This window comes from Mytilus galloprovincialis, chromosome 10 (genome assembly GCF_965363235.1).
Source record: "Mytilus galloprovincialis chromosome 10, xbMytGall1.hap1.1, whole genome shotgun sequence".
Taxonomy (NCBI): Eukaryota; Metazoa; Mollusca; class Bivalvia; order Mytilida; family Mytilidae; genus Mytilus; species Mytilus galloprovincialis.
In genome coordinates, this window is record NC_134847.1 from 13356799 (window position 1) to 13378243 (window position 21445).

At 34.3% G+C, this 21445-nt stretch overlaps 1 protein-coding gene across 1 annotated transcript; it reads right to left on the reverse strand.

Moving 5' to 3' along the window:
* Positions 1-5352: 5352 nt before the first annotated feature.
* LOC143049878 (sulfotransferase 4A1-like) lies at positions 5353-19775 on the reverse strand. Its single transcript, XM_076223641.1, has 6 exons — positions 19282-19775; positions 18230-18444; positions 16159-16279; positions 14698-14792; positions 13974-14148; positions 5353-5680 (listed from the first exon to the last, which is right to left on the reverse strand). Exons 1-6 carry the CDS (start codon positions 19724-19726, stop codon positions 5550-5552), a joined length of 1182 nt encoding a protein of 393 aa, XP_076079756.1. The 5' UTR covers positions 19727-19775; the 3' UTR covers positions 5353-5549.
* Between the last annotated feature and the right edge of the window lie 1670 nt (positions 19776-21445).

Genomic DNA, 21445 nt, shown 5'->3' on the forward strand with positions numbered 1-21445 from the left:
TTTAAAATTAAAGATTTTTTGAAATTTTTCATTTTCGAATTTTAACACATTTTTAAATGGTTGCTATGGAAACAAACTATTTAGTAAATTCAAAATTTTAACGTTTTTGTATAGTTAGGGGTTTTGTTTGTCAATACTGTAAATATACATATTTTTTGTATTGATTAACTTTATTTCTATGGGACTTTAAAACCCTTTATATTTCAATTTTCAAAGGCTACTTATGAACGTATTTAGGCAACATTTTGTAAGGATGGTTTCCATGGCAACCAAGGTTCAAAAGAAAAAAAATAATACATGAAACTTATTTTCATACCATACCCTCCTCATAAACAAAATATAAAGACATTTGAAGATGGGTCATGAATCGCCTATCAACAGGAACCTGCATGATTCTTACAAAGACCGGTACTTTAAAATTCATTGAAGTAATTTTGTTTCTTCATTCATCGATTGATAACCTATTTCTACGCAAACTCCTGCTTTTTGCGTTGAATCTGTCTCACTTATTTCTTCTATACCCTTTAAAAAATGAGTAAAATTAGAGAAAACCTTAACCGATTTAATGAGCCACCTCATGGGTTTTTGATTGTGTGATTATTTTGCCGTTTTTTTTAGTGATTACCAAACCAAATACTTTTTTATTTATATTTGATATTTTGATAATTTAGGACTGTATTTTTTATTAACTTGTTTAAAAACAATGAATGATAAATTTGAATGAGTGATTACTTGGACACCTCATAAGGTGCCTCTTTTATTATAAAAAGAAAACTAAAAGATCACAGATTATACACTGCAAAAGTTACATTTGAAACCTTGTCCGAGAATGCTATTTTAATTTCGGATCCACAGACATAGCTGTAGGCGGGTCATTTCAGTCTATTTTATATACTTGAATAACATGACACATGCTTTGATATCAGTTATTAAGGATAGAAAATGTCTGCCAGAAGCAAAAAATAAAATTTCTTAAGAACGAAAACGGATCATTTTGACCTTAATTTAAAAAAGTAAAATCATAAAAATACTGAACTCCGAGCAAAAAATTCAAATCGGAAATTAAGTTCTAATCAATTTTCAATTTAATTAAAATTAAATCCTTTAATTGCTCCTGTTCTGATATGTCGCGCATCAAGGTGCAAAAGTGCAACAATATTTTCCAAGAAACTGTTAAACCACTTCAAACCTATACAAAGGGAGGTTATTCTTTATCTTTATGGTATAAAAGCTGTTAGTCATTCTTTTACACCAACAGGTTGGTACCTGTTGCTTCTCCGCTAAAGACTAAAAGCTGTAGGCTCTCAGTTCAGAGCCAGAATGTCATTTCCGGAAATAGTGATAGGTCTTCCTTCAAACCTTTTTAGTGGTGAATTTATAGTACATTAAAAATTTGATTTATACATTGTATGTTAAATTACACCCTTACCACACATTGGGGACTGCTGTACAACATTTTGACCTATTATGTATGTTTGTTTTGTTCACACATTGTTGTAAATATTATGAATTTTTGCGACTGTTTTACAAGTGTAAGGTTTAGCTAGCTATATACAACCAGGCTTTATCCATTATTTTCTACATAAGGAAAATCCTGTACATGTACTAAGTCAGGAATATGATAGTTGTTTGCCGTTAGTTTGATGTATTTAAGCTGGTACCCAACACTAGTCTTTCGCTAAAATTTATTTGGCTCGTTTAATTTTCTTAAAATTTTGTCAAAGTATTTACTTTGATCCTTAACAAAAACATAAAAATTTCAAAAATTTTGAACCAACCGTTTTATCAGAAAAAATACACTGGTTGGTTATATAGAAGTTTCACAAACACTAATTTTGATCACTGAGAAGCTTAATATTCCATTAACAACGCAACGTAATTAAAACGTTCAGTTGATTTTACAGAGTTATCTCCCTATAGTGTTAGGTACCACCTTAAGCGTTTGATTTTGTCATTTGATAAGGGAGTTTCAGTTTTGAATGTTCCTTATATTTTTGTTATTTTACTTTTTTGTAATACAAAGCAGAGTTCATTATCAAATCACATTACCAATCTTCTCGTCTGATATGCATTAAATATTTGCCACTGTAAATTGAGAACTATTCTGTCATCATCATTTTTAGTTCACCTGGCCCAAAGGGCCAAGTGAGCGCTTTTCCTATCACTTTGCGTCCGCCGTCCGTCGTCGTTAACTTTTACAAAAATCTTCTCCTTTGAAACTACTGGGCCAAATTAAACCAAACTTGGCCACAATCATCATTGGGGTATCTAGTTTAAAAAATGTGTCCTGTGACCCGGCCAACCAACAAAGATGGCCGCCATGGCTAAAAATAGAACATAGGGGTAAAATGCAGTTTTTGGATTATAACTCAAAAACCAAAGCATTTAGAGCAAATCTGACATGGGGCAAAATTGTTTATCAGGTCAAGATCTATCTGCCCTGAAATTTTCAGATGAATCTGACAACCCGTTGTTGGGTTGCTGCCCCTCAATTGGTAATTTTAAGGAAATTTTGCTGTTTTTGGTAATTATCTTGAATATTATTATAGATAGAGATAAACTGTAAACAGTAATAATGTTCAGCAAAGTAAGATTTACAAATAAGTCAACGTGACCGAAATGGTCAGTTGACCCCTTTAGGAGTTATTGCCCTTTATAGTCAATTATAAACCATTTTTCGTAAATCTTAGTTAATTTTTACAAAAATCTTCTCCTCTGAAACTATTGGGCCAAATTTATCCAAACTTGGCCACAGTCATCTTTGGGGTATCTAGTTTAAAAAATGTGTCCGGTGACCCGGCCAACCAACCAAGATGGCCGTCATGGCTAAAAATATAACATAGGGGTAAAATGCAGTTTTTGGCTTATAACTCAAAAACCAAAACATTTAGAGCATGTCTGACATGCGTAAAATTGTTTATCAGGTCAAGGTCTATCTGCCCTCAAATTGTCAGATGAATTGGACAACCCGTTGTTGGGTTGCTGTCCCTGAATGGGTAATTTTAGGGAAATTTTGCTGTTTTTGGTTTTTATCTTGAATATTATTATAGATAGAGATAAACAGCAATAATGTTCAGCAAAGTAAAATTTACAAATAAGTCAACATGACCGAAATGGTCAATTGACTCCCTAAGGAGTTATTGTCCTTTATAGTCAATTTTTAACAATTTTCATAAAATTTGTAAATTTTTATTAATATTTTCCACTGAAACTACTGGGCCAAGTTCATTATAGATAGAGATAATTGTAAGCAGCAAGACTGTTTAGTAAAGTAAGATGTACAAACACATCACCATCACCAAAACACAATTTTGTCATGAATCCATCTGCTTCCTTTGTTTAATATTCACATAGACCAAGGTGAGCGACACAGGCTCTTTAGAGCCTCTAGTTATTCAGATGCAACAGTAGTCGATTTCTTCATATCACCGCTACACAGACACTTTTTAATACCTGTCAACTGTCACTATTTGTGGGGGTTCCCCCCATGGACGCTCCAAAATTGAAATTTTGAAAGAGCAATTTTGTCCACAATTTATTACAAAAAAATAAATTTTACCATGGTTTTAGGATTATTAAAGTATGATGAAGCAAATAAACAATAAATGTGAGGCCCCTTTTAAGGTTTTGAAGGACTATGACAGCCATCTTGCATTTTTAAAACAGCCATGGGCATTTTGAAAGGTTGGCACATATGCTTTTTGAGGTAACTTGGACAAACAATATTCTCATCTTGGTTAGAAAGATGCAAGTGTTATGATCCACATTTTTCAAAATAGGGTATAAAACCTTTAAATTAACAAGAGCAAAAAGGTCAAAAAGACTTAAGTTTTGTATACATATAAAGGTGATTTACATTTTGGATAACTAATTTAGAGAATGATGTAATAAAAGTAAAATATTGTGTTTATATTCAGGATAGGAAATCTTTCAATTCACTTGACACATTTAAAAGCAGATAAACAGCACTGTGTTTGCTGTTCCTTTTATAATGTCAACAGAAAAGCACAAACAACCAAACAAGGTCGTACAGTGAACTACATTAAAGTCATTTGGTCTCTGGTAGGTAGTTATCTTATTGGCAATCATACCACATCTGGTTTTATTAATATTCATAAAAGTTCATAACTAAAAAAGTGACCTTTAGTTTTCTCATCAGCTTTATTTTACGTTGTCATTTCCGGCCTTTATAGCTTGCTATGCGGTATGTGCTTTGCTCATTGTTGAAGGTAGGAGAACAACCTTTAGTTGCTAATTTCTATGTTATATATTCTCTGGTGGAAAGTCGTCTTATCAGCAGTCAGACCATATCTCATTATATTATTTCTATATTGAAAATATCTATAAACTAGAGGCTTTCAAGAGCCTGTATCGCTCACCTGATTCTACTTGGGGTTTTTGAAATCATATAAAAAAATATAAAATTTGGCTAAAAGTAACAACACTTGGCCAGCACCTCATAAGGAAAGGAACATTCATGCTATGTTTGATTTCATTCAATTCAGTGGTTCTTTAGAAGAAGACTTCTGTATGCATTTCCCATAGGGTCCTATGTTAAACTAAGTCCCCCCACTGGTGGCCATCTTTGATGTTGCAATGGCGACAAAGTTACAACACTTGGTCAGTATCTCATTAAGAACATTCATGCTATGTTTGGTTTCATTCCATTTAGTGTTTCACTAAAAGAAGACATTTGTATGTATTTCCCGTAGGGTCCTATGTTAAACTAAGTCCCCCGCTGGCAGCTATCTTGGATAATGGATCGGCTACAAAGTAAAAACACTTGGTCAGCACCTCATAAGGAACATTCATGCTATGTTTTGTTTTATTCCATTCAGTGGTTCTCTAAAAGAAGTCATTTGTATGCATTTCTCATAGGGTCCTATGTTAAACTAAGTCCCCATGCTGGCGGCCATCTTGGATGTTGGATCGGCTACAAAGTAACAACACTTGGTCAGCACCTCATAAGGAACATTCATGCCATGTTTGGTTTCATTCCGTTTAGTGGTTCTCTAAAAGAAGTCATTTGTATGCATTTTCCATAGGGTCCTATGTTAAACTAAGTCCCCCGCTGGCGGCCATCTTGGATGATGGATCGACTACAAAGTAACAACACTTGGTCAGCACCTCATAAGGAACATTCATGCCATTTTTGGTTTCATGCCATTCAGTGGTTCTCTAGAAGAAGTTCAAAATGTAAAAAGTTAACAACGACGACGGACGACGGACGCCAAGTGATGAGAAAAGCTCACTTGGCCCTTCGGGCCAGGTGAGCTAAAAAGGGGAAAAAATTACATACAACATGAAATTCTTAAGAGTACCCAAAACAAACACAACCAAATAATACAAAACTGATTTATAGCACAATTTATTTCTGAAAACCACAAACTTGGTGGAACTTCCGTCTTCTTAATCATATCAAAATTTGATCACACAGCACACAATTTCAATCCTGGATAATTCTATTGGACCCTTTCTATAGGATCATCTATCTGTTGATGTAGCATCCCCAGCATCTCTGATCTGTAACCATTTATTACATAATTACTTCATCTGTCCTTTTTATCTTTCTTGTCATATTTAAAGGAAAGTCCACTATTAGCAAGTTTATGTGCAACAAGTTTATTTATTTGATAGTTTGGTTCATCATCAAAATATTTTCTCCAGTCACCAACTCCATCTGGAATGAAACAAAAACCAACATGAAAGAGTAATTATACTATCAAAAAACTAATCATTTCTAATTCAATTGAAATACATATCCAGACCTGTGTCCATGCTTTTGTACTTAGAATTATCGGACAATACTTTCTACTTTTGTTAAAGCAAGTATACCTTTCGGGATCTTTATGGTTTATTGTAATGATACACACCTTTTAAAATTTGAAGGCTGAAAGTTCATTGGCTGATATAATAATTAGTCATGTTTTCTACACGAAAAAGTTTCCAAGAGAGAGTATGATTTATAGCTTTATCAAACTTTTTTGTAAATAACTTTCACAAGTACAGTTTTACTTTCTGTTCAAATCTATTTGTTAAGGTGGTACCTAACACTACAGGCATGACAGGGAGATAACTCTGAAAAGTCAGCTAAACGTTTCAATCACATTGTATTGCAAAGAAAATATTAAGCTTCTCAATGATCAAAGTTTGTGTTTGTCAAACTTCTATATATCCAACCATTTTTTTCCAAGAAAGTGATTGGTTCATTTTTTATATTTTTTTCAAAGGGTCAAAGTAAATATTTTGTCAAAGAGCCAAATTAATTTTAATCAAGGTGTTAAGTACCACCTTAAGTATGGAAAGCCAACGGGGTCAAAATTCTTAATTCGTATCTTGTCAATTCGTAACTTGTAACTGTGTAATTTCTAAATTGTTAATTCGTAAATTGTTAATTTGTAACTTGTTACTGTGAAATTCATAATGCTTAATTCGTAAATTGTCAATTTGTAACTTGCACCTTTGTAGTTTCAACATTCTTAATCGGTAAATTGTCAGTTTGTTACTTGTAACTGTGCAATTTCATAATGTTTCATTCGTAAATTGTCGATTTGTAACTTGTATCTTTGTATCAAAATTCAACATTCTTCATTTGTTAATTGTCAATTTGTAACTTGTAGATTTCAAAATTCTTTATTGGTAAATTGTCTTTTTGTATATTGATGTTTTGTAACTTGTAACATGTGACTTGTCGATTCGTGAATTGTCGATGTGTGAAATGTCGAAGTGTTAATTAAATGTCATCGTTGTATTATGCTAACGATCATTATGACGACAGATTGCGCTCGGGTTCTTCTTCGGTGTATAATTCTCCTGTAAGTCGGAGTACCTCCATGTGGAATATATACCTAAGTAATTTCAATCCATTAATTACAGCAAATGCGTCTAAAAAAAGCAAAACAAAAATTGCATGTTTACAGGATCCAGGCGCGGATCCAGAGGGGGGGTTCCGGGGGTTGGAACTCCCCCCCTTTTTTTTTGGACGATCAATGCATTTGAATGGGGACATGTAATTGGACCCCCCCCCCCCCCCGTTGTCCTGGGTTAGGAACCCCCCTTTTTAAAATGGCTGGATCCGCCCCTGTCGGATCCCAGTTTTATTTTTATTACTGACGTGGACTTTCGTTCGGAAACTATATAAAAAAAACACATCCCGACTAGTTCAGTCCCTCAAAATAATTGATCTCTCCTAATTACGAGGTTGATGAAATAGTCGTTGGTCAGTGGAATATTACGACTGGATTATTCAGGTATTTACAATAAGGAGATGTGGTAACAAACCGTGTGATTGCCAATGAGACAACTATCCACCAACGCGAAGTACAATTGAAGTCCATGTAAGCAACTATAGGCAACCTACTGCCTTCATCAATGACAAAACCGTATACCATATAGTCGGCTTTAAAAGGCTACATCATTACTGAAAACCCAAGGTACTAGTAATAAACGCTTTCTATTAATCATAACATGCTATTATCGGACCATTTTATTCTGACAGGAAAGGGCTGACATATATATTCTATTCTGCTGTTGTTGGTTATATTGTCAGGTTGTTGTCTCTTTGACACATTCCCCATTTCCATTCTCAATTTTATGTATTAATATATATGCCTACTGAATTTTTCTGGACAAGAAGCTTAAAAATTGCCAACCAAAAAGACCAAAATATTCACGAGTCCCTCGATCTCAAAAGCTGCTTAATGCCCCGTACTCCCGATGGTGCCACACCTCCTTATAGCCCGGCAACCTTACTAAATCTAACATGTTGTCAATAGTTAATTAACTGAAATGATTCACGATGTTAATCAATATACCTAATTTTTTTTTAATTTGCATGTCAAATATAAAATAACCAGATGCTCCGCAGGGCGTAGCTTTATACGACCGCAGAGGTTGAACCCTGAACGGTTGGGGCAAGTATGGACACAACATTCAAGCTGGATTCAGCTCTAAATTTGGATTGTGATTAAATAGTTGACACAGCATAGGTTTCTGACACAGAATGAATGTGTTCTAATGAACTTAAAATTTTTGTTTTCTCTTAGAGCAATTCACTATGCTGTTGAATATTAATCCTCTCAAAACAAGAATGTGTCCTCAGTACATGAATGCCCCACTCGCACTATCATTTTCCATGTTCAGTGGACCGTGAAATTGGGGTAAAAACTCTAATTTGGCATTAAAATTAGAAAGATCATATCATAGGGGACATGTGTACTAAGTTTGAAGTCGATTGGACTTAAACTTCATCAAAAACTACCTTGACCAAAAACTTTAACCTGAAGCGGGACAGACGGACGGACGAACGGACGGACGAACGAACGGACAGACGGACGGACGGACAGACGCACAGACCAGAAAACATAATGCCCCTCTACTATCGTAGGTGGGGCATAAAAATGTTTGAAGAAATTTTCTTTTTTATTTATGAAATTTCAAATGAGAAAAATTGAACCCAATTTTTTTAATCACATCCCCCTTTCCCTTATTCCAAAACTAATCTCAATTAAAATTTCTAATGGAGTTTGCAACAATAACTACTCATTTAAATACATCATAAAATATTAAGATGTAAAAAAAACTGCTTGTTATCACTGAATGTTATTTATTATAATTTATCAGTTGGTAGTAAAAAGTGAATATACATTGTATATTGTATATAACAAAGATTTAAGTTGATTCTGGACAAAGAAAGATAACTCCAATTAAAAAAAAATCTTGCTATTGCACAATATTTTGCAATTAGATATTTCTTGCTTACTATTCTGGACAAAGAAAGATAACTCTAATTAAAAAAAAAATTGCTATTTCACAATATTGTGCAATTAGATATTTCTTGCCATTGCGCAATACTGTGCAATTGAAAAGACTTGCTATTGCACAACACTTAATATAATAATTTTAGATCCTGATTTGGACCAACTTGAAAAACTGGGCCCATAATAAAAAATCTAAGTACATTTTTGGATTCAGCATATCAAAGAACCCCAAGATTTCAATTTTTGTTGAAATCAGACTAAGTTTAATTTTGGACCCTTTGGACTTTAGTGTAGACCAATTTGAAAACAGGACCAAAAATGAAGAATCTACATACACAGTTAGATTTGGTATATCAAAGAACCCCATTTATTCAATTTTTGATGAAATCAAACAAAGTTTAATTTTGGACCCCGATTTGGACCAACTTGAAAACTGGGCCAATAATCAAGAATCTAAGTACATTTTTAGATTCAGCATATCAAAGAACCTAACTGATTCATTTTTTGTCAAAATCAAACTAAGTTTAATTTTGGACCCTTTGGACCTTAATGTAGACCAATTTGAAAACGGGACCAAAAGTTAAGAATCTACATACACAGTCATGACAGTTAGATTCGGCATATCAAAGAACCCCAATTATTCAATTTTGATGAAATCAAACAAAGTTTAATTTTGGACCCTTTGGGCCCCTTAATCTGTTGGGACCAAAACTCCCAAAATCAATACCAACCTTCCTTTTATGGTCATAAACCTTGTGTTTAAATTTCATAGATTTCTATTTACTTATACTAACGTTATGGTGCGAAAACCAAGAAAAATGCTTATTTGGGTCCCTTTTTGGCCCCTAATTCCTAAACTGTTGGGACCTAAACTCCCAAAATCAATACCAACCTTCCTTTTGTAGTCATTAACATTGTGTTTAAATTTCATTGATTTCTATTTACTTAAACTAAAGTTATTGTGCGAAAACCAAGAATAATGCTTATTTGGGCCCTTTTTTGGCCCCTAATTCCTAAACTGTTGAAACCTAAACTCCCAAAATCAATCCCAACCGTTCTTTTGTGGTCATAAACCTTGTGTCAAAATTTCATAGATTTCTATTAACTTAAACTAAAGTTATAGTGCGAAAACCAAGAAAATGCTTATTTGGGCCCTTTTTGGCCCCTAATTCCTAAAATGTTGGGACCAAAACTCCCAAAATCAATACCAACCTTCCTTTTGTGGTCATAAACCTTGTGTTAAAATTTCATAGATTTCCATTCACTTTTACTAAAGTTAGAGTGCGAAAACTAAAAGTATTCGGACGCCGGACGACGACGACGACGACGACGACGACGACGACGACGACGCCGACGCCAACGTGATAGCAATATACGACGAAAAATTTTTCAAATTTTGCGGTCGTATAAAAAATCATTTGCAATGAATTCGTAACATCCTAATATCCTATTGACAAACCAGGTTGAATTCCACCTGGCTCTTCTGTCGAGCAGTCAGCCAGGATCCCAGGCTATCATGTTACTCTAAAAATGACCAAATACATACTCTATTGGCCAAACCCCAAATAATGTGCAAATATTTTCGTGGAGAAATAAAATTAAAGAACCTTAGTGAGCGCGTTCACATGCCCCACGTCCCCACATTGTCACTGGAGAAATAAAATAACTGTAAGAAAAAAAAGTTGTATAAGAAAAAAAAATGAATTATAATTTCCTGTCGATATGTACATCTACTTTATATGTCCTTATTATCAAGAAATTCTGTTGTGTGGTTTGAGAGGAGTTGCGATGACAAGAAACAGGACCGATGGACTGACGTACGGACGGACAGGCAGACAGACAGACGGACGGGTCAAAACATTACACCCTCCGCAACTTCGTTGCGTGGGGTATAATTAGTGTAAGCATATAAGAGATAATTGCCTCTTTCATGCAAATGGCGATATGGCAAGATCTTTTCTCTGACAAGTCAGAGGGAGAGGGCGTCAATTTGTTTAAAAGTGGGAGTATTAAGAAGGGGGGTTTGAGATTTCCAAAAAACACTGTCAGTCTGGCCTTTGTTAGCCTTGTATGATTTTTAATTTTTGTTTCTTGTGTATAATTCGGAGTTCAGTATGACGTCCGGTATCACTGAACTAGTATACATATTTGTTTAGGGGCCAGCTGAAGGACTCCTCCGGGTGCGGGAGTTTCTCGTTGCATTGGAGACCCATTGGTGGCCTTCGGTTGTGGTTTGCTCTATGGTCGGGTTGTTGTCTCTTTGACACATTCCCCATCTCCATTCTCAAATTTATGTAGGTAACGCGTGTAGTAAAAAATAAACAGTTTCATAGTTTAACGATCATGGTCATTAAAAAATATATAGAGGGGACACCTCCTAGTATATTTCGATCTTGTACCATGATCCTTTTAGATCTGTATCTGTAGAAGAACGTTTTGGATACAAATACCGGCAGAGCACCGTCGATGTATTGATGATGCACGAGAGTAGTTTCATAACGGCTGTCAACGCTCGGTGTACACACTACGCTTCTTCAATGTGGTTCTATTCGAATACTGTTTATACGAAAAATGAGTTAGAATATTGTTGTATTTTACTCGTTGAGATCTCAAAACACTTCGTGTTGTTTTTTATCTGCATGTTTGTTTACAACATTTCTTGACTGATAATTGTCAAATCGGGCCCTTGACAGCAATTTAGTGTTCTTTTTGGACGAGCTTTTTTTGTTAAATTGTCTGGTTCTAGAGCACTGCCACCACCTCGTACAGAAATATTCTGACTTGAGCGTCTTGTCTGTATGTCTTGTAGTTTCAGTTTTGTGAGCGTGTTTGAGACGCAACCAACTTCTCTGGATTTGTACTCTCCTTTTATAAATCTCACAGGTTGTCCCTGTATTCTTTCAAGCTTATTGGTGATTGTAGATGTGAACTGGTCCCAAACTATTGACGATATGATATCCCATTATTGACCTGACCATTATAGTATATGCGGTTTTCTCGCATTCCGGTTGACAATATCTCAATGTTTAGGGCCTCGATTAGTTTTTCTGGTTCCTTTAGATTTTATTACAAAATAGTGCATATTCAACACAGTTTTGATATATAGTATACATTAACTAAGTGGCTCATTTAAAATATTTTTTCATTCAGTTTGTTTTACAAAAAATTATGAGATATCATTAAACATTTTTTTATAGTAATAGGAAGATGTGGTATGAGCGCCAATGAGACAACTCTCCATCCAAATAACAATTTATAAAAGTAACCCATTATAGGTCAAGATACGGCCTTCAACACGGAGCCTTGGCTCACACCGAACAACAAGCTATAAAGGGCCCTAAAATTACTGGTGTAAAACCATTCAAACGGGAAAACCAACAGTCTAATCTATATTAAAAAAAAACAAGAAACGAGAAACACGTTTAAATTACATAAATAAACGACAACTACTGTACATTAGATTCCTGATTTATGTTCATTACTCAGGAGCCAAATAAATAAAGACTGTTCGTCCATTTGTTTCTTATATTAAAACATATCATTAAATAATTACATTCTTTTCTGAAATTTTAATATTGAGATTATAATATTAATGAATGATGGTTGTCAAACCATTTCTGCCATTATACATTGAGTCCTAATTTGCGGGCCCAGGACAATATTAGTATTTTTCCAGCATCGTCTTATATTTCATGTTTTTAGTCTTGTTTTGACCCGGTTAAATATTAAGTAGAAATTTCTTGCCAAGTGACAGTAATATATTTGCGAAGTTGATAAGGAAGCCCGTCCCAGCGACACATCTATATACCTTAATAAAGGAAGTGACACACCTCATTGCAGGTTTGGTGACCAGTACAGTAAACAAACATGTTTATATACGAGGTTACCTCAATATAAAACCAAGTCCCTTTTATACATGCCATATAAAACAAACAATGTATTTATCTATTTGTTATCTTTTATATGTATGCGCTGTACATACTCCTTTGGTATGTATTCAATATGGCGGTGCTCCTACATATAGGAGGATTATACACAGAAGAAGAAGCCGAGCGCCATCTGTCGTCATAATGATCGTTAGCATAATATAACGATGACATTTAACACTTCGACATTTCACACATCGACAATTCACGAATCGACAAGTCACATGTTACAAGTTACAAAACATCAATATACAATTTTGTAAAGACAATTTACCAATAAAGAATTTTGAAATCTACAAGTTACAAATTGACAATTAACAAATGAAGAATGTTGAATTTTGATACAAAGATACAAGTTACAAATCGACAATTTACGAATGAAGCATTATGAAATTGCACAGTTACAAGTAACAAACTGACAATTTACCGATTAAGAATGTTGAAACTATAAAGGTGCAAGTTACAAATTGACAATTTACGAATTAAACATTATGAATTTCACAGTAACAAGTTACAAATTAACAATTTACGAATTATAACAATTTAGAAATTGCAGTTACAAGTTACGAATTGACAAGTTACGAATTAAGAATTTTGACCCCGTTGGCTTTCCATACTTAAGTACTTAGATTATAAGTATTAGTCAAGCAAAATTAATCTTTGACCTTTTTGAGTGTTCAAAAAAGTCTGTTTGTTTAATATACTCTCAACCATATTATATTTTTAGCTGTTCAAATTTTTAGAAATATCATTTTTCAGGAAACATGTATGGTGCAGTGACTGCACAAATGAGTATAAACATTTCAACAATTGATTTCAGTAGGTTCCCCCGTAACTATGACATTATTTAAGACTAACTTATAGAATTGCTAATCAAAGAATTCAAATACAGAAAAATATTCAACGAATAACAGCTGACCAAACAACACATGAAATCACAAATGTAGGTAGCACATGAGTTAATTAAATTTGATGCAATGCTGTTGTATGATGTCAGAGGAGTGAAAATATCAAGTTTATTTCACTTGGAAATCACAGCAATTCATTGTAGCCAGTGTGATAAATTTCATTAACAGGGGCAGATTCAGCAACTTTTAAAGAGGGTTTTTATCCAGGAGAAAGGGGACACGGTTCTAAATAAATGTCCCCATTCAAATGCATTAATCTTTTTCTAGATCTGCCACTGAATAACTCTGATCAAGTTGACAACTATCATTCAAGGAATATCAAAAGTTGACAAAATGTATTTTTAATAAATCCCAATCTTGCTGTATAAAAGAATGTTTACCTTTCATAATATCAGACTGTTCATTATCTTCTTCTCCTAGATGCCATTTATAGCTGACTTGTTTATTGTTTTTCATGTTTTCTGGACTACAATGACTTAATAACGTGTTAAGATCCCTATTTGTCAATTCTTTGTCAAGGAACTGTGATATCCTCCTTATACTCCCTTCCATGTCCTAAAAAAAGAAAAACCAGTAATATTTGTGTTTATCTTTAAAATAGATAAAGTAAGATATGAGTTCCTATGACACAACTCTCCATCCAAGTAACAATTTATAATAGTAAACCATTATAGGTCAAACATAATTTAAATATACATGATATATGATAAAGTTGTTGGGCCTGTATGGGCCAAAAACCAATTGATTTCTATTCCACGTTAATATTAGGGTAGACAGCAAAGATGGCAGTCTGCTGAATATAATTATGAATGATATAAAAAAGAAGATGTGGTATGATTGCCAATGAGACAACTATTCACAAAAGACCAAAATGACACAGACATTAACAATTATAGGTCACCGTTTGATCATTGTTTGTTTGGGCATTGAGTATGAATTGTTGACTATTATGTTACTTACGTAGATATAAAATTTGGAATAATTCTATGCTTAATTTTATAGGTTCAATGTGCAAGAACATTAATATTTTCACTGTCCTTAGCTTATACATTTCATTTTTATAAACATACCATTTGGAATATCTTTGCTCTTATACATAATTACCTCACATAAGTCTTCATAGGTTATGAACAGAACATTTGGATTATCTCTGATTTTCCAGAACTCCAGAACATGTTGCCACCATGGAGCATATCCCACTTAAATAATAAAAATCTCACTTATACTCATATTTTCTTTTACTTAATAAATAAATATATTCAATAAGAAAAGTTATGTATTGTTTTAGTAAAATTATAAAATTGTTGTACAGATAAACATGGTAAAATAATTTTAGCAGATTAGTGTTTTACTGGAAATATTTTGAATGGATATGTACATGTGATAGACTGGTATGGTTTTAGTCTTGCAATTTTAGGATCAGGGGAAGCTTATACAGAGTTACACAAATCTCAAATTGTAAAGGATGGAATAGTTCAAAGTAGATGCATAAAAATTCAGGGGGAAAAAACCTGACAGGATATTTGTTTGGTTGCTCAAATTGGAAGTATCTTTTTTATAATACCAAACTTCTGTGATCCAGAGAGCTCTTATATGCTATCGAATATATGCTAGAGTTTCGGCGAAGGTCAGAATAACAGTCAGAGCTCACACATAAATAAGTCTAAATCTGCTTTTGACTCATAGAGGTCTAAATTTGTAGATTCAAAGATTTGTCTCCCTTTAATATAGGCCCATTTATGACTTTAATAAGTCAACTAGTGTTAAGCAAGAAATATTTGACCTCAATTAAGATGTTGTAAAGGAGGTCTCATTGGGGGTGCTGATCCCGTATCCCGCTTAGCATGCTTAGTGTTTTGTCAGATTCCCATATCCCGCTTACACTGTGAACGTAAGCAATTCTCATTTTTTTGTAATTTCTCGTGTCCTGATAGACTTCATTTCCCGTTTTCACAGCACAATAATTTGACTTTCCTGTATCACTGACAAAAATCGGCATCCCGCGTCAAGCTTAGACCCCAATGAGACCCACTGTAAATATTGACTCCTACAAGACGATAAGTTACCAAAATAAGTCAACTTCAAGACCCAAGCATATCTATATAAAGGTCATACATCTAAATGTTATTATGACAATATTGAAGGACAATGCTTTGTCTTCTGATGAAAAAAAATACATGAGAGCCTAAAAAAAATGGAACTAAAGTTTATTTACTTTACAATGTAACCATCTTTAGCCACACTAAATGAGGAAGATAATCTTATGTCAGGTAAATATGTTCAATTAATTAATTAAATATAGATAGCTCATGTCCTTATGAACTTTCAGACAGGTTTATGAAGTCATAGGTGGTGGCCGTGGTGCACTTTGGCCAGCAAATAAAATTTAGTTTTTTCATTAAAATAAATGAAACAACTGCCACTTATTTGAAAGAAAGAAAAAATTGCTGAATTTAACATAGATTGCCAGGAGGCTATAAATTAGTGGTTTTATTCATGTATGCATATGGCCTTCTTTAAACATGTTTAGTGAAATCTTTTGTTTTTAAGTTTAACTGACCATACCTTTATTACTGATAAAAGCTTTCACAAATGAGTTAAAGTTCCTGTCAAAAGTCTTCAACTGCTTACAGAAATGATAATTAGAAACCACAGTGTCTTTAGGATTTCTGGCAACATATATTACCTATAATTAATAAAAAAACAAATACAAATTTACCAGAAATTACAACACAATTTTTGTTATCATAAGGAAATTACTTATTATTGTATACCATTGTACATGTATACTGTAGATAAGCTCTCAGTGGTGTTCATCATAATGATTATAAACCAAAACTTTTATATTAGAGGGGGGGGGGCAATATTATACCTTTTAATATTAACCTATTTTGGCCTTTTTCAAGGTGTTGTTAACTGTTATCTGAGATAAATTAAAACTGTTAGCTGTTTTCAACCCACTGTGTTAACTGTTATCAGCATTTTTGCATTTGTTGTTAACTGTTTTTGCCAAAATTGAGGTGTTGTTAACATGTTAACGGACCCTCTACTGCCCCCTCTTCATATAAGTAATTCATAACTGCCATTTTTTTTAAATCTCCTGTCCATGGGTATCTTAATCAATTGAAAATGCTCCTCTTATATCATTTACCATACATCATGTACATGTAAGTGTTTTTCGTTACTTGAATCATGTAGCTAACATTCAGGCTGGAAATATGTTAATCCAAGAGAGAAGGGAAAGGACAGGTAAACAGGGTAAACATGGTAAACAGTATAGTTCTGCAGATAGTGAACATGGTGAACTTTCAATGTAATTTTCTAACAATGTGTAAAAATCTGGATTACCTTGAAACATGTTAAGAATTAATAAGAGAATATGAGCCAATGTGTACCAGGGCTCACACTACTTCAGAATTATAGGGAGAAGTGACTTCTCTTTTTGAAACTGATAGGGAGAAGTGATGAGATTTGAAAGAGAAGTGCTCATTTGCGCGGTGCGATACAATGTTTGGATTTTACAATAGTATAAAGGGCCATATGTAAATAATGTTCTTTTTATACTGTTCAATTCATATCTGAGTAAAAGAATTACAATTAAAGTAACATTTGAAATTAAAAGTTGTTTAAGCTTGTGAGAAACTACCAACTAAATATATATATCTAGCACTAAAAAAATAAAAAATATTTAAAAAAATGTAAAGAAATTATAATATATCAATTACAATTTAATTAAAAATTATCTTGTGTATGAAATTCAGTGTTTCTCATAAAAAAAATATAAAAGTTATTAAGCTGGGCCATAATATATTGATATTAGTATAATAGTCTCAGAGTTAAGCAACTTTAATCAATAGTTTGAAACAATCCATAAAAAATATAAGGAATTATATACACCAATCAATTAGATGTAACCAAAAGTCTCTTAATGCGTGTGGAATGCGTAATTTTTCCCTTTGGGATCAATATTCTTCTGTCAGCTGTTCCATCCGTGCGTCCGTAGTAATTATTGTAAAAGTACGGATTTCGGTCATAGCTGGTCCGGTTCAGATCCGGAGATTAGAAATCGGTCAATGGCGGACGAATGCAAGAAAATTTACAAAATAAACGATGTTTGACAAGTTATTTGGAAAGGAACATGACGTTTTTAATGCAATAAATGGATTAAAATTTACTGGAGGCAACTTTTATCACGTTTAAATGAAGTAACAAACTTATTTTGCCGCCGAAATTGAGGTTGATGTACGTTTTCGAGTAACAAGCACCGGTACTTGCGGAAATGCACGAAGTGATAAAAAGTTGTATTTTTATCAAATAACCTGCTACACACTGCGAAGACAATGCTTCAACCTCTTTTCAAAAGATAATGAATCGTTTATGTCTGAATTTCTTTAATTATCAATAAAAATTTGATGTTTCATCAACTTGGTAAAAATTGAAAATGTCCGATGACGGAAGCGACTGAAAGCGACTGTCGTCAAGAACAGGGCGACTTGTTTTCGCTTTTGGGGGTCGGGGAAAGCGAAGTGACGGTCGGGAAGGCGACTTCTTCGCCCAAGTCGCCTGGTAGCGTGAGCCCTGGTGTACTTTTAATATCTTCATGATGTTTGAGTGAAATAAAAGTAAATGGGTTAACCTTAGATTTCCTAATTTCCTCTGGTAATAGTTTCAATGGTAAATGTGTCTTAATCATTCTGGGTGATGGAATAGTAGCTAAAGCATCAAGTCCTAGTGTCATGAGTGTGGGATATTCAAAGTAAGGAAATCTGTCATCAATAGAAACAGTTTTGGCTTTTTCTATATCCATGTTTGAATTTATCAAAAAAACAACTTCCTGTATCCATTGTGTTTCTGCAAAATTAATTATTTTATCTCAATTATTTATATATGTACAAAAAGTAACATGTACATTTATATTAGCATCAGATAAAATCTATCTTTACAGCCAATTCCATTGAGTGTGTACATGGTGTAGCGAAAGGTAATATCTTTGGTTAGCTTGCTTGCTTGCTGAACCATGAAGTCATTATTAGGTCAGGTATACTACCCCCTTTCGAAGTAGCATAGTCCAACAGACAGATCGATAGGTTTTCTGTCGGAATAGTCTATACTTAAAGAAGGGTAGTTTACCTAACCTAACAATGACTTCACGGTTCAGCTAACAAGCAAGCTAATCAAAGATGTTACCTTTCGCTACACACTCAATGGAATCCGCTGTAATATATATTATAAATGCGAATGAATGTCTACATGTATATCTCATAACATATGATATGTAAACCTTTTCCGTGTTGAAAAAATCTTTTGAGATTAAGTCTGTAACTGTTTGAAAATTTAGTTTTTAAAAGTACCTTGTTGTTAAAAGACTCTTAACATATTATGTGCTTTATCATAACTACCCTGCAGACTCGAGGTATCCTCTTCAGGTACTACAAATTCACCAGGCGTTAAAACTTGGTACACTTTCAATTGTAATTTTAAATCAATCAAAATTGTATACATATAGTTGCATTTCTATCTGACATGTCTGAAGCAGCTCATATGTTTAGTTATCTAGACTTTGTGATCCATCGTAACATTTTATCATCATATGACTGTCTGGCATATACATTTATAGTGTACATTGTATTTAGCCATGATCATGACGATTGATGTGTTTACCTGAAAATTACACCTTTTTCACAGTACCTGATCTTGGAAATGAAACAACCCAAACATCATCTGTTCTGACTTCAAACGTCTCAAATTTGTGTACATTGTTTTCAGTAAACTGTGGCAAAACAACTCCTTTAAACTGTATGTAGTGTTTGATAGGATTCCAAGCACCATCTTCCACGTTCTCAATACCCGCAAGACGTCTCTTAATTTTGGAAGACGCTAATAGTCCCATTATAACAGTGCCAAGACAAAATGTGCCAACAAACGCCTTTAGAACCCTCTTGAATCGTCCATGGGAAGGATTACTGCTGCAGGTCCTAACACTTGTAACACTTCCAGTCTGTGACTTCAATTGAAACAAACAAAACTTTTGATGAATGAAAGTCCGCCTAGAATGTGTCAATCTTATATGTAACATAAAAGCAGGATGATTAATATTCAGTCTTACAACAGTTTTTAACGAATTTTCAAACATATTTGATTTGAAAGAACAAACCCCGAGTGTAAGGAGCCTGACACGAATGGGAAAAGAAATGTACACATTTAGAACTGTTCGTGTATCCTGTAAATGCTCCATCTATGAGGCGCACCGCCATTGTACAAACTAACATTTATTAATGCGGGGTTCACACATTGCCGATTATTGCTCCCGTTTGAAATCAGACAGCGGTACCAAGAAAAGTGATTAAGTCGGATTAGTATCCTCAATTATCTGGAATGTCCTATTATTGTCTGAACGCAGTCGTTTTAGTTCGTAACAGATTCCTACGGATCGGGAAGGGTCCGAATAGTTCGGCGAAGCACCCCGAGAGGTAGGTGCGTCCCGTAACATTCGGGGAAACTCAGCCGATTTTGTCTATTCGGATTACAATCGTGCCTATGTCGTGACAGATTCTGATGTATCCATAGCGGATCAAAATCCTTACAATGTTCTGTGTACGTATTCTGGACGGTGTCCTGTGGAACGGGAATGATCTGGAGAAATGTTTCATTGCTGTTTTTATGCCGATTGAGTCCAGATTGCATCAAGATCTTGTCGATTGCGAACCGTTAACTTTTTGCTGAAACTGTTTCAGAACAGTCCCGTTATTAATACGAAATTCGTCAATGATACCCACGTCAGAGCCCCGACAACTACAGAATACAATACGACTGAGACCAGACAAAGCCGTTTGCAATGCGATAGAGCGGACCGTGATAGGATTACGTTCCGACAGTACCTAATCATCCCGAGTATGCCGACAGTTTTCGAAAGGATATCTTCCGCAGTGGCGGATCCAGAAATTTTCATAAGTGGGGGCCCACTGACTGACCTAAGAGGGGGCCCGCTCCAGTCACGCTTCAGTGATTCCCTATATAAGCATCCAAATTTTTTTGCCCCCCCCCCCCCCCTAAATCCGCCTCTGTTCCGTCAGCGTCGGTTCACTGTCTTGTCACTGTCTCATCTCTGTCGGATTACATTTGGTAAAATCGGGACTCAGTCGTGACAGACTCGGTCGAACTTTGCCAGGTGAAAGATACAAATTGAATTAGAAGCGGATTGAGAACAGGATTATCGGGATAAATTTGCTTGGAAACGGTTGAATATCGACGCTTTCTAAACAATATCTGATTGTTGTCGTGATTAAATTATTTGTATTACAAATTTTAATTAAAGTTTGAATTTCCATCCACGATTCACAGGATCCTGATCAGACTTTTGACAAATTTTAATCGGGAATGGTCCTGTCAAGGATGGCAGTAAAAATCGTGAATGTGTGACCACAGCTTAACGGTTCGTTTTATACACCTATCGGGGGTATGATCTATCTTCCTTGCGGAGAAAAGGTATATACACAGACCGGACTTAGTATCATGGGGTACTCTTTTTAAAATGTCCAATATATCAATAGATTGCAATTTCAAGATAGAAAACTTCAAATGTTAATGGATCATTTATAAATCAATGGATCATTTATATATCAATGGATCATTTATAAATCAATGGCGCATTTATAAATCAATCGGGTATCAATGCATTTTACAGTCAGGTTCAAAACGGTCATTTCGGCTACCGTTAGCGTCAAATTGTTCAAATTTTACCGTGTATTGTCAAAAATGTCTTTATTTTGATTCGTCATCGTATCTCGATACCGTTGGAAACGTGGGAAATTTTTTAACGTGATTCGTCAAAATCAGTAGATTTTTTATCGCC

Bases quoted from the DNA above. Each gene is read 5' to 3' on its own strand.
- LOC143049878 (XM_076223641.1), bottom strand. From the start codon at position 19,726: ATGTTTGAAAATTCGTTAAAAACTGTTGTAAGACTGAATATTAATCAT. The intron at 14,793-16,158 runs GTATGGTCAGTT...TTATTATTTAAG, and splicing joins AGCTTTTATCAGTAATAAAG to TGGGATATGCTCCATGGTGG. The intron at 5,681-13,973 runs GTAAACATTCTT...GTTTCATTCCAG, and splicing joins ACAGTCTGATATTATGAAAG to ATGGAGTTGGTGACTGGAGA.